We start from the raw sequence: 16,703 nt of genomic DNA on the forward strand, positions 1-16,703 counted from the left end.
GAGAGGTCTTTCTTTGCCTATCATATTGAAAATAATGATGACAAATAACCTTAGGAAGAAATACTACCTCTAAGGTTAAGAAGACAAAATGAAATGATTTGTGAAACCCTTTTCTTGCTTAGCTTTCCTCAAATCACAAAAATTAAGTTTTTGTTCTTAACTTGTAAATAGAAAACCAAGAGTATGCCAAAACTAAAGAACTAAAGTAACTCCTTACATAACGAAAACCACACCATTTCAGTAACATGAATCTACAATTCTTCAAAAAGTATACTAATACAATTAAATTCCTAAAAATATTGAGCAATATTATATTACTGACCATGTTTAAGTTAGGGGTATGAGATGCTTAAAATACCTACATGAATTATAAAATCCAAATTATAGTTGTTTACCAAACTAAATCATTACCTATTGGAAGGAGGTGGCTGCTGCACCTGAGCACCACGTGTTGCTTGAGTTACTGGCACTTTAGAGAGCCCCAACATTTCCTGCGAAGACAATAGTTGTGTTATCTTCTGTCAAACATTTGCAAAGTACTGTGCCAGACACTAACAAAAATAAACAATATAAAGTCTCTCTCCTCAGAAAGCAAACAGTCCATGTGGGAAGACAATCAGGACAGTAGGAACATTAGAGCGACATAGTCATCAAAAAAAACCAAAGTATAAGAGTTGCATGAACAAAGACACTTGGTCAGAAATATTTATTACTAGGGGTGGTTAAGATGCAAGTGAGACACTCACGCTCCATATCGGGGACATGGGTTTACAGCCAGCTCCAGCTCCCGTTAATACATACCCCTGGAGGCAGCACTGACGGCTCAAGTAACAGAGTTCCTGCTACTCACACAGGGCACTTAGATGGGGTTCCTAGCTCCTGGCTTCAGCTTGACCCAGCCCCTAACTGTTGTTGGCATTTAAGCATTGAACCTGAGGATACGGAAACTACAGCTCTCAAGTTCGCTCCCTCCTCTCCAGATAAAAGTAAGTTTTTAGTTCCTTAATGGGATGTCAAGAAACAAAACTTAATATTCTGTGCCTTCTCCCTCTTAGTCTTCAACATGACTATTCTGTAAGTTCTTCAAATCTTATCTGCAGTTTCACTTCCAATTTTAAAGATACAGTTAAAAATAAATGGTCTTCAAGCTATAGGATAGTGATATAAAGCACATGAAAGAAAATGATTGAAACGTTCAATTTAAAGTTTTTGCTGTAATACAATTAGTCACTCATATAAAGAGAAAGTTCTACTAATATTTATCCAGAGAGCATCTATAAACATACATACAGTGATTCTCACAGGTTGAAAAGCACATTCTTGTTGCTTACCTGCAGTTGTTTGGCAGACAGATCTTTTGTGCCTCTGAAGACATAGCTTTTTGAGATGCCTTCACATCCAAGTTCATGAACCTGAACCATTCTCCCAAAAGTAATTAGTCCAACCAAAGCTGTAGGTGGTAAAAGACTTAATGACATCTGCATGGATTCTTTCAGAGCTTGTAAATCTTCATCTTCCATGCAAGTATCAACCACGTAGAGGAATATCAAAGGCATTTGAGGACCACGCTTTAAAAAATTTAAATAAGAAAAATAAGTGACTCAAAAGGTAGTAGCATTCCAGCACAATATATAAGATAGTCAATAGAAGATGAATTAAATAATGCATACAATGGAATCCTAATAAAGTCATTTTGTATGTTATACAGGTTATGTAGGCTGTTACGGAGCAATATCCAAGACATAGTATCACTGAGTGGAAAATAAAGTTGAAAATCACTGGGGGTAGTGGGAAAACAGTAGAGGATAGCCCAGAGCCTTGGGACCCTGCACCTACATGAAAGACCCAGAAGAAGCTTCTAACTCCTGGCACTAGACCAGCCCAACCTCCAGCTGCAGCAGCCACTTGGGAGGTGAATCACAAACAGAAGACCTCCCTGTCTTTCTCTCCCTTTCTCTGTAAATCTGCATTTCAAATAAATAATAAATATTTTTAATATATATTTTTTAAAAAATAACATGGGACCAATGTTAAGGTATAGCATGGAAAGTCACCACCAATGATATCAGCTGCCTACGTGGGAACCATTTCATGCTCTAGTCGCTACACCTTTTTTTTCTTTTTTGAGATGTTTTTTTATTGGAAAGGCAGATTTACAGAGAGAAGACGACCCAGAGAGAAAGATCTTCAGTCCACTGGTTCACTCCACAAGTGAACACAACAGCCAGAGCTGAGTTGATCCAAAGCTAGAGCCTAGGAGCTTCCTCCAAATCTCCCACATGGCTGCAGGGTCCCAGGCCACAAGTAGGAAACTGGATGGGATCCTACACATTCAAGGCAAGGATTTAGCTACTACTACACTATCACACCAGGCCTGGTTGCTACACTTTTAATTCAATTCCCTGCTGATGGCATGGGAAAAGCCCTAGAAGACAGTCCAAGTGCTTGGGCCTCTGCCATTCATGTGGGCAACCCAAAAGAAAGTTCTGGCTCCTGGCTTCTGCCACCAGACCAGTGCTGGCTGTTGCAGCCATCTGAGAAGTAAACCTACGGATAGAAGATCTAAGTCTGACTTTCAAATAAATAAATCTTTCTAAAAAAATTAGGTGTAGCTGGGGCCCAGCGGCATGGCCTAGCAGATAAAGTCCTCGCCTTGAACGCGCCAGGATCTTCCTCTCTGTCTCTCATCCTCTTTGTATATCTTTGTAATAAAAATAAATAAAATTTAAAAAAAATAGGTGTAGGTACAGTTATAGAGGGGATTTTGATTCTCCATTTCATTTAATTACATAAGGTTTTATTTCTTACAGCAAACACTTGCTACTTTTAAATAAGACATTTATAAAGTTTAATCACAAACTGAGGTAATTTTCATAAAAATTTTTTAAACCTAACCTGAACTTTCAGAGACCCAGAAACTAGCCAGGCCAGTTAAAATTATTGACTTACTCCAAGGAATAGTAATTCTGCTTTCTCTACAACATTCAAAAAAATTATATTACTCGCATACTAAAATATATACACAACTATGTGAAGGTGGTAAAAAATGAAGGTTATTTTCCTAATAAGAAATAATACAAGAATATTTTGATTACTTAGATACCTCAACAGACTTCAGCATCATTGACAAAGTATTTGTCAAATGATCTTCCAACTACAGACCAAGACTGATACTTAATTGTTTTACTAATCCACTCAGGGTAGAAAATAGCACCGCATTAACCAGTGTCTGGTTACCCACCAAATAACTATAACAGAGAAGCAACTTTCTTCAAATTGACCCCAACAGTTTAGATGTTTGAAATGTCCCATTAAATCAATGTGTGATCATGTATTTTAATCATCTCAACAATTATTTTGGTACAAAATAAACCACTGGATATTTAAAACTTTCTAAATGTTTGCTCTTATTTGCTTACCAGAACTACATATTCAATGCTAGAAAACTGAGGTAAAAGTTCAGCAGGCTGATTCAGTTCAGATATACCAGCATAAGTAGGTGGAAACTACAAAGAAAAAAAAGACAAAAATTAACAAATCATTCATCTAAAATAAAATTTTTTAAACTGAAAACATCTGTTTCTAAATTTAGTTACTAAAAAATAGGTGTTTTGATTATATGAAAAGTATTTTGTTCCTTATGAAGACTATTTTGTAGCACTGACATGGGCAACAGGACTAGTCATACCTGATTTCTTTGATAGCAGAAGTTGCAAGCCCACAGTTTTGCTCGATAATCCACTTGGCTATTTTAAGAAAAGAAATACACATTTTAATTCAATTCAGTATAAACAGAATGATACTAAACTTTACAGCTCTTTGGATCTACAAAATAACTACAAAACAAAGGGACTTTTATATAAACAAGAAAGAACATAAGTTTTTGAATCACAGTGCCTCCTTAGTTTTTCCCACACATTTAATTACCATAAAGGATTCAAAACTGCACGGCAAGTGGTCCTACTACAAAGAACAGGTTCATATTGAATAGGTGGTAAATCAGGTCTCTCTTTCAGTGGCGTAAACAGGGCTGCAACCGGAACAACCATTCTTGTAGCTTCCAATCGACTTGACGGCCAAACATTCCAACTAAATCGGACTCCATCTCGTTCTTCATTTTGTTGGATGAATTCTAAGTAAGTTGTCATTGTGGAGCTTGATTCTTATTTCTGTAACAAAATTAAAACACATTTTAAAATCTGGGAACCTCGGGCCCGGCAGCGTGGCCTAGCGGCTAAAGTCCTCGCCTTGAAAGCCCTGGGATCCCATATGGGCGCCGGTTCTAATCCCGGCAGCTCCACTTCCCATCCAGCTCCCTGCTTGTGGCCTGGGAAAGCAGCAGAGGACAGTCCAATGCTTTGGGATCCTGCACCCACGTGGGAGACCTGGAGGAAGTTCCTGGCTCCCAGCTTTGGATCAGTACAGCACCGGCCATTGCGGCCACTTGGGGAGTGAATCATCGGACGGAAGGTCTTCCTCTCTGTCTCTCCTCCTCTGTGTATATCTGACTTGGCAATAAAAATAAAATAAATCTTTAAAAAAAAATGCTTGCTGAATGATAATGAATTTTAAGCAAAAAAAAATAAATAAATAAAACCTAGAACAGGGAGAAGGTAGTTAAAATAGAACAAGCTCCTCAGCGAGAAAAATCCTGTTTTTAGCAACAATTTCTTTGTTACAGATGCAATAAAAATGCTAAGACTATAAGATCCTTTTATCACTTCTACAGAACATGTGAAACAAAATGTTCCATTTACTATTGATTGTCCCTATAACTTACAATGCATCTAAAATGCATCTCCAGAAGCATTAAGATAACCACTAAAATACTTCAGACCAATCATAACTGCTTATCTGAAACACAACCCAAAAAATTCTCTGTTTTCTCCATTCTCCAAGGGCAGTACATTACTAGTACTTAGGTGTTCAGCAGACACTTTTCTCAAGAATGGACAAAATGAGTACTTTATGGAAAGCCTACACCTTTCACCATTAACAAATCTGAGCTTCTAAGCAAATATTAAAAATTTTTGAAAATTTGTATTTACCACCAAAAGCTTGACAGCTTTCCTAATATTAAATTTTTCCTGATATTAGTGCTATTTATTAATAGCAGTTAAAATATATATTGCATTATGAAACATGTCCCCAATGGAAAGCTCCATATCATTCAATGAAGCAACATCTTTCAAACAGATAATTCACTGTACAGCAACAGGCAGGAGCAGATGAGCCTATCAAAGCACAGGCTCTTCATGTAACAAAGAACAAAAAGTTACTTGTGAGGGTTCAGATTCCACACTGCAATTAACCTTTATTTCTTATTTAAAATTACTGTGTTTCAGTGCAGTACCAAAAAAGAATATGCACAATTATCAGGAAAAAAAAAGCTACCGATCTATGAGAGGCCAGGTTTCCTTCACACAATTCAATCTAAACAACATAATACAACATATTGCAGGGGTACCTATGAAACGTGGCCTATCTTCAATCAAGTTGGTATTTTTCCTGGGGTTCTCAACAGTGTTTAAGAGCAAAGTGGCTCCTTAGAACCACTGCTTTAGGACTCTAAAGGGACCTCATGAGAAAAGCCCTAAGAGTCCTGGCAGGAAGACACCAACACACAGGCAAGGGTCAAGCTGAACTTCTGCAACAGGTTAACAGAGAGGAGGGTTACTTTTTTATTAAGATACTCTAAAGATGATCTGAGTGATATTTAAACACACTTCTCTTCCTCGCACATTCTTTTCTCAGAGTTAAGATGATATTTACTAAGTCACATCCAGATTTCTTACATTCCCAAATTCCTGCTGAAACTCCTACCTATTTTGGCTTAACAGATCCAACCAGGAGGCCATGAAAAATACTTCCCTGACCTCCCCCACCTTTTCAAGGTAAGAATTCCACAATCTTCAAAGGTAGAAATTGTGCAGTCTTAAACTCACTAATTTGCAAAAGTTCTTTTACAAAGTAGCCTTTTATAAAATGACATTATTTGACAAGCACTCACTCCTTTAATAACATGTCCCATAAAAATATTAAACCAAACGTTACTCACATGCCAAATTAGAATGCAGACTTAACATACTACAATTTGTGTGTGTGTGTGTGAGTGTGTAAAAGGAAAAAGTAATAGAAAACACAAAGCGGTCATCTTTTTTCCCATTTTTTCCTAGACAGTAAGAACGTTTTTAGTAATTTTGGGGGGTAGAACTGAATGTATTGTCATTTCAACATAGTATATCAAATATACACATTAGTATTTTCACTTTCTCCATTTGAGTATTTCAGTAACACAACTTCAGTCCTTTTATACATAAAGTGGGAAACATAAATTTTCAAGTAAAATGTTGATCCCTTCCCATCAAATGTAACTTCTAGTCAATCGTATTTCTTCTACTTCTCAGTTGTGAAGTCCTCAGTGAAGTGTCTTCAATGGCTTCTGAACACTAGCTGTATGATCTTGGCCGGCTGAGCCACTCTGACTTTCACTCTTCTCATCAAGAAAATTGGAGTTCCGGGGTAGACCACCCGACTCCAAAATTCTGAGTCAATTAAAAATGGGTGGACACCTGGAAACACTGTTCATTACCCTACTGGAGAGAGGAAGATTCAACGCTTTTATATTGAAATCTAATACTTTTTGTGAAAGCAAATTAACTTTTGGCAAATAATCCGTGGCTTTTGAGGGCTCAGAGGCTGAGGAAATTGTACCGAAGAGTTAATCCAATACCCCCCCATCCGGTGATTCCTTGTAGATTTGCTCTGCCTCTTCCTTAGGGAAAACATTACGGGCACAATAAAAGCCCAACGGGCTAAGGCTGGTCCTGTCTGAAAACCGTACTTTATTTGTAACCAAGGCCCAAGGCATTCGCTGCACCTGGCACTCCTCCTTCACCCTGTAACTACCAGGGCCGCATGATGGGTGACGAAGTTACCTCGGTTCAAAGTCTAGAACACCTCAGATCAGGGAGGAATGAAAGAAGCCTCCATGTCCAGCAGATAGGATGGGCTGGGGCGAGGGCGCGGATGGGTGTGGGGCGGGATGCTCGAACTGCCATTTTCCCCCTACTCCCACCTTTCCCACCTAATCCATGGGAGCTGGGTGAGGGGCCGTGCCCCCATTCCCGGGGACAGCTACTCAGGTGGTGGGTGACAGGTTCGGGGCTGGACGCGCACCCACCGCGCCGGACCGCAGCCTCCGGGCTACTTCGTGCGCTGCCGGTACCGAGAGCCCGAGTGTGGACCCCCAAGACCCTAGCCTGCCGCCGACGGCGGCCCAGCGGATGCCTGCCGAGCCCCGCGAGCCCCCAGAGAGGAGGTAACCCCGAGGTCGGTGCTTACCACGCTACCCTTCCTCCGAGTTCCACGCCGGGCGCAGCCTCAGCCACACAAAATCAGCCCTCTCCGCCGAGCTGGAGCAGCCGTAGCACCGTAGTCAAGGTAGACACCGCCCCGCCCCCGGCCTCGGCGAGGACCTCGGCCTGGCCAACATGGCTGGTGCCGCCTCTGCCACGTCAAGGGGAGGGAGCGGGGCGGGGCGCGAGGGAGGGGGCGGGGCGTGGAGGAGGAAGGAGGGGCGGGGCGCGAGGGGAGGAGGCGGGGCGTAGAGGCGGAAGGAGGGGCAGGGCGCGAGGGGAAGGGGCGGGGCGTGGAGGCAGGAGGGGCGTGGCGTAGAGGAGGAAGGGGCGGGTGTGAGGGAAGGAAGGGCGTGGCGTTGAGGCAGGAGGCGGGGGAAGGAGGGGCGGGGCGTGGGGAAGGAGGGACAGGACGTGAAGGGGAGAAGGGGCGGGGCGTGCGGGAGGAGGGGCGGGGCGTGCGGGAGGAGGGGCGGGCCGACCCGAGGGAGGACCCCGAATTGGGCGGGCAGCGGACACCACAGGAAGTACAGACGCGGAGAGTGCGTGGAGGGCGTCGGGGGGCGGGGCGGCCTGGGCGGCGGCTGAGCGGTTGCCTTTCCGCTCCCTCCAGAGCCACGGTGGACCTCCACTCCTTGCGGATTTCTGGATAGATGGAGAATTTCTTCCATTGTCAAGTGCACTCCTCCGCAGCTACTGAGAGAAATGGAGGCGTCTAGGGCCCCCTCTTCTAGGGGGCCCGAGTGTTGCCGGGAACGGTCAGTCGCATCTCTGCAAGAACAAAGTGAGAAGTTTGTTCTTTCACTTCAGCTGGACAAATATTTACTGAACACCTTTACTGTGTGCCAGACACGGTTGAGATGCTGGTGATGTGATGTAAGCAAAACGGGCCAGAATCCCCTACCTGGAAGAATCTACTTACTATTAATAAAATCTCAGCAGTCTGTTTTCCTCCATCCGTGCCTCTGCCATCCCATTTCCATACCCCTCACCCTACCCCCAACCCATACACACACAATTCAATCCTGAGCCGAGTAATTTCCACACAATTGCTAACTTCTCATTCCAAGCAAAGAGTGAAGCAAAAATGGGACAGCAACAAAAATGGGAGATTCAAGCTTGGTACCTGTGACTGATACCTTCTGATTCCTAACTGGTGTTTTCCCACTGTCGTCTCAGGCTGGAAGGCTGCTTTATGCGAACACTAATCCAATGCGTGACAGTTCTGCCCTTGTTCGTTTAAAGCTTCATTTATCTATTTGACAAGCAGAATAAGAGAGGAGTCAGACTTTCCCCCTGCTGGTTTATACTCCCAGTAGCCACAATAGCTTGTGCTGGGCCAGGCCAAAGCCAGTTGCCTGAAAGCCTGTCTTGTCTCTCCCGGGGACAGCAAAAGACCAAGTACTTGGGCCATCTTCTGCTGCCTTCCTGGCACATTAGCATGAGCCGGAACAGAGATCAATCTGGCACTCTTATGTGGGATGCCAGCATTGTAGGCAGTGGCTTAACAACCTGTACCACAGCATGAACCCTGAGCTTTGCTCTGGTGACCTAACACTTCCCAAAAGCCCTACTTCCTAACTCCATCACCTTGTGGGTCAAGATTTCAACACGTGAATGTTGGTGACCCAAAAATTCAGACCATAGCCACAGATGACAAGATCCATATGGACCCTGGGCACCAAGACTAAATTACAACACATCGGTGATGTCATGCATTTCATGATTCTCAAAAGGGCACCTTTATTTATAGCTCAAAGAAATTAAAAATTTCTAATTCCTTTCTTCTCAGCTGAACAAAGGCTTTGATTCCTATAATAATGAAGCCATCATGCATCACATAATGGTAATCTAGTCAATGACAGACCACATAAAAAACAATGGTTCTGTAAGATCTTAAAGGCGGTAAAGCATTCCTATTGCCTAGTTTTTTAATTGTACTTCCTATATTTACATACACAAGTATTGTTGTGTGACAGATGCCTACAATAGTCAATATTATAACAAGCTATACAGGTAGGCTGATAACCAAGGAGCAATAGACTACACTGTATTTCTTAGGTGTGTAGAAGGCTATATCAACTGCTTGTGAAAGTCCATCCTATGATGTTTAGACAATGATGACAATTCCCTAAGAACGCAATTCTTAGAAGGCTTCCCTGTCAGTAAGCAACGCATGACAATAGATGTCAGGACAAACAACAAATTTACCTATTTATTTTTACTGCTTTGAGAGGAATGAGCTTAACCCTTAGATATACCATCAGGAAATACTGATTCAACTTCAGTTTTTCCAGTTTTCCTTTTTTTTTAATTCTATTAGCAAGGGCCGGCAACGTGGCCTAGCAGCTAAAGTCCTTGCCCTGAACGCCCCAGGATCCCATATGGGCGCAGGTTCTAATCCCGGCAGCTCCACTTCCCATCCAGCTCCCTGCTTGTGGCCTGGGAAAGCAGTCAAGGACGGCCCAAAGCTTTGGGACCCTGCACCCACGTGGGAGACTTGGAAGAGGTTCCTGGTTCCCGGCTTCGGATCGGCGCAGCACCAGCCATTGTGGTCACTTGGGGAGTGAATCATTGGATGGAAGATCTTCCTCTCTGTTTTTCCTCCTCTCTGTATATCTAACTTTGTAATAAAAATAAATAAATCTTAAAAAAAAGTTCTATTAGCAATTATTATGTATATCTATTGCACTTTTATAATGGGAAGAATTGGTCACAGCAGGTAAAGCCACCACTTGCAATGCTGGCATTCTAATAGGCACTGGTTCACATCCTGGATGTTTTACTTCCAATCCAGGTCTCTGCTAGTGCATGTGGGAAAAACAGCAGATCACCCAAGTTCTTGAGCCCCTACACACATGTGGGGGAACTTTTCGAAGCACCTGCCCAGCTTCAGTCTGACCCAGACCTGATAACTGGAGCCATTTGGAGAGTGAGCCAGCAAATAGAAGATCTCTCTCTCTTAAACTCTGCCTTTAAAATAGCAGCAATCAAATAAGTAAATCTAACAGGTCACATTATATTTTAATGACATTGCTTTTCTTGCATTCTTTTTCTTCATGCTATTTCATCATTTATAGACTTATTCAATCATTATTAATCAATTACTCCAAATTATGTTTTAAAAAAAATGGAAAGCCAGTGCCATGGTGTAGTAGGTCAAGCCTCCACCTGCAGTGTCAGAATCCCACATGGTCTCCAGTTCAAGTGTAGCTGCTCCACTTCAAATCTCTTCCCTCTCTCCCTCTCACTGTTCTCTCTCTCCCACTCTCGTTCACTATACCATTGTCCACTTCAACTTATTTTTTTCAAAGATTTATTTTTTAAAACGATTTATTCAATTTTATTGAAAAGGCAGACCTACAAAGAAGGGGAAAGAGAGAAAGATCTTCCATCCACTAATTCACTTCCCCAAGTGGCCACAATGGGTGGAGCTGAGCCACTCCGAAGCCAGGAGATTCTTCCGGGTCTCCCACGCAGGTACAGGATGCCAAGACTTTGGGCTGTCCTTGACTGCTTTCCCAGGTCACAAACATTGAGCTGGATGAGAAGTGGAGCAGGAGGAACAAAACCCAGCATACATTCAAGGCGAGGACTTTAGCCACTAGGCTACCACTCAGGCCCGTAAGTTTTGTCTTGTCTTTGTTTTAATTACTATTCCTTTAACATTCGTGAACAAAAATGAAAACCTCAAGAGCATAATTCAAGAGGCCAGCATAATGGCATAGTAGGCTAATCTTCCACCTTTGCAACACCCACATCCCATTTTGGCACCTGTTCTAGTCCCAGCCTCTCCTCTTCCGACCCAGATCCAGGCTTATGGCCTGGAAAGGAAGCACAGAATAGCTCAGGTTCTTGTGCCCCTGTACCCTTTGGAGGTCTGGAAGAAATTCCTGGTTCCCAGCTTCGGATCGGCTCAACTCTAGCTATTGCAGCCATACAAGGAGGGAACCAGTCTGTCTCTCCTTATCATCCTGTAAAATATGCCTTCCATGTTAAATAATGTTTTCCTTTTTAAGTTTTTAAAAAAATATTTATTTGTATTGGAAAAGGAGATTATACAGAAAGATTTTCTGTCTGCTGATCACTCCCCAACTGGCCACAATGGCTGGAGCTGTGCCGATCTGAAGCCAGGAGCCAGGAGCTTCTTACAGGTCTCCCACACGGTGCAGGATCCCAAGGCTTTGGGCTGTCCTCAACTGCTTTCCTGGGCCACAAGCAGGGAGCTGGATGGAAAGTAGAGCAAGCAGGAAACAAATGAGCACCCACATGGGATCCTAGTGTGTGCCCAAGGTGAGGATTTAGCCACTGAGCTATCATGCTGGGTCCCAACTTTTTTATTATTTTAATTTTATTTTTAATATTGTTACATAGTTGAGAGGTAAGCATGACCATATGCGCCTCTGATTGGGGTTGGGAGGGTTGAGGTATGGGAGAAGGTGGGTGAGACAAATGTTTCAATTTTTTTTCTCCAGTGTCTACAGGAAAGGAGGGAGAGGGGGCATTTCCTGGCTGTCAAACCATATCAGCACCTGGGGGTGGAGGCCAGTCATTTGATGATGCCTTACAGACGCCTATGTGACAAAGAGTGTTCCTAAGATGTTACTTCAGTGCTTCTGACAGTTCTGAGAACTTGTTGGTTTCACTGCTTCAGAGTTCAGAAAATCTTTCTAAGGTCTGTTGGTTAACAAGGTCTAGCTTAGTGCATCCACAGGCCCAAGCACATCAAAGTGGCATTTTTAAAAATGCCAGAGGTTTAAGAGCAACAGAGAAGAGGTTCCATGTTTAAATCAAATTAGGACACACTTAGTTAAATATGTAAAATAATTTTCTTCCGTGTGTGTGTGTATGAAAGGGGACTAATATGCTAATATTCCCTGTCAATTTTCAAGAGTGGGATTTAGCACCTGGCGTGGTGGCCTGGTGGCTAAAATCCTCATCTTGAATGCTCCAGGATCCCATATGGGTGCCAGTTCTAATCCCGGCAGTTCCACTGCCCTTCCAGCTCCCTGCTTGTGGTCTTGGAAAGCAGTCCAGGACGGCTTAAAGCCTTGGGATCCTGCACCCATGTGGGAGACCCCAAGGAAGCTCCTGGCTCCTGACTCCTGGCTCCTGGCTCCTGGCTCCTGGCTCCTGGCTCCTGGCTCCTAGCTCCTGGCTTTGGCTTGGCTCAGCTCCAGCTGTTGCGGTCACCTGGAGAGTAAATCAGCAGACGGAAGATCTTTCTCTCTGTCTGTCCTCCTCTCTGTATATCTGACTTTCCAATAAAAATAAAATAAATCTTTTTTTAAAAGAGTGAGATTTAAATACATTTTCAAAGATATTTAATCTTGTAAATTTTTTTCAGGACTATCAGGGCAAGTATTTAGCTTATGAAAGTCTTAATCTCCCACCCTGAATTGTCCCAAATATTAGTTAATAGGTAACAGCCAGAAAGCTCCTTCTCACTTCAAAACCCACAGGTATTTCAAATCTAGGAGATTCCAGTACTGCATAGTCCACCGAAGCATGATCATGTCAAGTTCTGGAACGGTGTATGTTAACCACCAGAGGGAGCTTTCACCTTTTCTTCCTGGCTTACTCTGCTTTCTAATATGAATGAAATATTTAAATTTTCTTCAACAAGAACTTTTTTTTTTGTTCAACTGCTGACAAAGTCTCTAGCCAACTACTTTTGTAGGGTTCACTAGAAGAAGCCACATTCAATTTTCAGCATCAGTAGTGTCCCTAGTCCATAACTTGAGGGTAATATCTATAAGGCGTTCTGGTCTACATTCAAAAGGACTATCGGACCAGCGCCATGTTGTGGCATGCAGAGCCTCCACTTGCTGTACCAGCAACCCACGTGAACACCAGTCCAAGGTCCAGCTGGTTCATTTCAATCCAGCTCCCTGCTTATGTCCTGGGGAGCTGGGAAAGCAGCAGAGGACGACTGAGGTCCTTGTGCCCCTGCACCCACTTGAGCTCCAGATGAAAACAACTCCAGTAGTTGCAGCCATTTGGGAAATGAACCAGAGGATTGGAAACCCCCCTCTCTCTCCCTCTCCTTCTCTATGTGTCACCCTATCTTTCAAATAAAAAACAGATCTTTAAAAACAGCAAAGACATTATTGGACCCAGTATTGAAGCACAATAAATTAAGCTGTCACTTGCCATATCACTATCCCCATATGACCACCCATTCTTAGCTCCATTTCTAGTTAGCCTTCTATCTTAATCCATTTACTGTTACTATAATAAAGAACCAGACTATGTAACTTACAAAAAATACACGTTTATTTGGCTCAGGATCCTGCAGGCTGGAAAGTTTATGAGCACGGTGCTTGGGAATGGCACCTGCTGAGGGCCTTCCTGCTGCACTATAACAAAAGGAATGTGCTAGGACAGGTGTCTCTTCTGTACTCATAAAACCACTAATGTCATCAGGGTAACCCATGCTGATGATGCTACTTAGTCCTAATTACCTCCAAAATGCACTTCCAGCAAATATCATGAACATATGAACTTGTAGATTAAACTTCTGATACATAAACTTTAGGGAAGACACACCCAAATCACAGCACTTGCATACAACATCTCTATGCCAAAAGCCTTTTATAATGCCATAGCGTCTGCTTGCATTTTTTCTTTTTCAAGATTTATTTATTTGAAAAGCAGAGTGACAGGAGCTGAGAGAAGAGAGAGAAGTCTTCGATTTGCTGGGTTACCCAAAAAATGGCCACAATGATCAGATCAGTCTAAGGCAAAGTGAAGAAGAGCCCAGAACTCTGTCCAGATCTCCCACACGGATGGCAGGAAGCCAATGCCATCTTCTGCTCCCTAGCAGGCACATCAGCAGGGAAATGGGTCAGAGACAGAGCAGCTGGGGCTCGAACTCGCTTTCACACATAGGATCTGCCGCATCATAACCCTTTGATCTCTGCCAACATGTTAGCAACGGTGGCTGATACCCTTTTTTACAACAAGTTCTAATGTAAATGAGCTTTGCTTCCTCTCGTCCTGTTGATCTTCACTTATGCACGCTGAAAAAGTTCTTCCACCCATCTCTACCTTGTAGCTCTTTTTTTCAAAGATTTATTTATTTATTTTTATTGGAAAGTCAGATATACAGAGAGGAAGAGAGACAGAGAGGAAGATCTTCCATCCGATGACTCACTCCCCAAGCGGCCACAACAGCTGGAGCTGAGCCAATCCAAAGCCAGGAGCCAGGAGCTTCCTCCTGGCCTCCCAAATGGGTGCAGGGTCCCAAAGTCTTGGGCCGTCCTCAGCTGCTTTCCCAGGCCACAAGCAGGGAGCTGGATGGGAAGTGGAGCTGCCGGGATTAGAACCGGCACCCATATGGGATCCCAGTGCGTTCAAGGCAAGGACTTTAGCTGCTAGGCCACCACGCTGGGCCCAAACCTCTTTTTTTTTTTTTTTTTTAAATAATATTTACTTATCCTAGTTAACATTTAAAATATTTCTCTGTCCACTTGCTGAGCAACATAATAAAAACTTACCTACTACAGTGCCTTACAAACAATAACAAACTGGTCAAAACTAACTGGCTAACTAAATCATTAAAAATGCAAGTGAAGCTGCTATTGTGGCTTTCCAGATTAAGCTGCCACCTGCAATGCCAACATCCCATATGGGTACCAGTTCCAGTCCCAGCAGTTCCACTTCCATTCCAACTCTCTGCTAATGGCTAGGAAAGCAGCAGCAGATGGCCCATGTACTTGAGTCCCTGCAGCTACATAGAAGAGTGAGTTAAAGCTTCTGGATCCTGGCCCAGCAATGCATACTACAGCTATTTAGGGAGTGAATCAGTGGGTAAAAGAAAATTTGTCTCTTTCTCTCTCTCCATAACTCTGCCAACCCACACCCAAATGGAATGCCAGCACCCTAGCATTACCTGCTCTGCCACAGTGATGGTCCCAAAAATAAATCTTTTTTAAAATGTAGGAGCCAGCCAAAGTTCACAATTGTGAAGTAAGCAGATAAGCTATGACTGCAGTGATAGAATCCCATATGGGCTCCAGTTCGAGTTTTGGCTACTCCTCTTCCAATCCAGCTCTTTTCAAACATGACTGGGAAAACTGCAGAAGATGGTCCAAGTTCTTGGTGCCTGAGACGCAAACAGGAGACTTGATGAAGCTCCTGGCTCCTGGCTTTGTACAGGCCCAGCCCTGGCCACTGCAGCCATTTGGGGAGTGACCCAACATACAGTTTTCCCTCTCTACCTCTTTCTCTCTGTCCCTCTCTTTGTAGGTTTGCTTTGTAAATAAATAAAATAAATCCTTCAATAAAATACATCTTTTTAAAAACAGTTCTAACTAGGGGCTGGTGGCGTGGCCTAGCAGCTAAAGTCCTTGCCTTGCATGCGCCAGGATCCCATATGGGTGCCAGTTCATATCCTGGCTGCTCCACTTCCCATCCAGCTCCCTGCTTGTGGCCTGGGAAAGCAGTCGAGGACGGCCCAAAGCCTTGGGACACTGCACCCATGTGGGAGATCTGGAGAGAGTTCCTGGCTCCTGGCTTTGGATTGGCACAGCACCGGCCGCTGCGGTCACTTGGGGAGTGAATCATCGGACAGAAGATCTTCCTCTCTATCTCTCCTCCTACTGTATATCTTACTTTGTAATAAAAACAAATAAATCTTGAAAAAAAAAAACAGTTCTATCTAAATGAAGCTTAAATTGTCACCAAGAAAAAAGAACTGAGAGAAGACAGTAGACTTTCTGCTGTGGCCGATCTTTACAAACGGGAATGGAAATACTAACGTAAATAGACTAAATTATTTTTCACTTGGAATCTTTTCTGAAATGTCATTTTCTGAACTCTACACCCAATCAACAGAAACAGAAGCTATGTAAGAAACACTGCAACTGTATTCTAAATAATTTCCTCAAAATCATTCCTATGCACAATAATAATCCAATCTGCGTTACAGGATACAAAAGACAGAAACAGCCTTCGCATTCAGTTGTGCATGGATAACTTAACATCCCTTGATCCTCAATAAACAGCCACCTCAATGTGCCACATCACCCATAAACGCACAGCACTCTGTTCTCATAACCCTCGTGGAATTCCCCAGCCCACCACCAACATAAGGGACATTACACACAAAATCTTTCATTGTCAAATGAAAACTGACCTGAAATCTCTAAAAACAAGGCACCTGAAGTAGTTCAGTACCACAGAAATCATTTTCTCTTCAGAGGAGTTTATATAAAATGGTTATTTCAGAAGTTCAGCTTTCCAAAAATGAAGCATTTTTTCAGAATAATTTAAACATCACTTATTCTCAGCTATCCCATTTCTCACTGAAATATCCAAAATACTTACACAATTTCCAATTTA

The 16,703-nt window shown here is 42.9% G+C and overlaps 1 protein-coding gene across 3 annotated transcripts in view; it reads right to left on the minus strand.

Moving 5' to 3' along the window:
- The window catches only part of SEC23A (SEC23 homolog A, COPII coat complex component), a 51,824-nt gene extending 44,286 nt beyond the window's left edge, over positions 1-7,538 (minus strand). For 2 of the 3 annotated variants that reach the window (XM_004584780.2, XM_058666362.1), the window contains exons 1-6: positions 7,345-7,538; positions 3,928-4,169; positions 3,689-3,746; positions 3,420-3,506; positions 1,332-1,568; positions 412-491 (exon numbers count right to left, since the gene is read on the minus strand). In XM_004584780.2, the coding sequence (XP_004584837.1) occupies positions 412-491; positions 1,332-1,568; positions 3,420-3,506; positions 3,689-3,746; positions 3,928-4,148 (683 nt within the window). In that variant the 5' untranslated portion in view covers positions 4,149-4,169; positions 7,345-7,538. Of the gene's footprint in view, positions 1-411; positions 492-1,331; positions 1,569-3,419; positions 3,507-3,688; positions 3,747-3,927; positions 4,170-7,087; positions 7,298-7,344 lie in introns of those variants that run through there. The other variant, XM_058666361.1, reaches the window with a different exon arrangement.
- Between the last annotated feature and the right edge of the window lie 9,165 nt (positions 7,539-16,703).

This window comes from Ochotona princeps, chromosome 6 (assembly GCF_030435755.1).
Source record: "Ochotona princeps isolate mOchPri1 chromosome 6, mOchPri1.hap1, whole genome shotgun sequence".
Lineage (NCBI taxonomy): Eukaryota > Metazoa > Chordata > Mammalia > Lagomorpha > Ochotonidae > Ochotona > Ochotona princeps.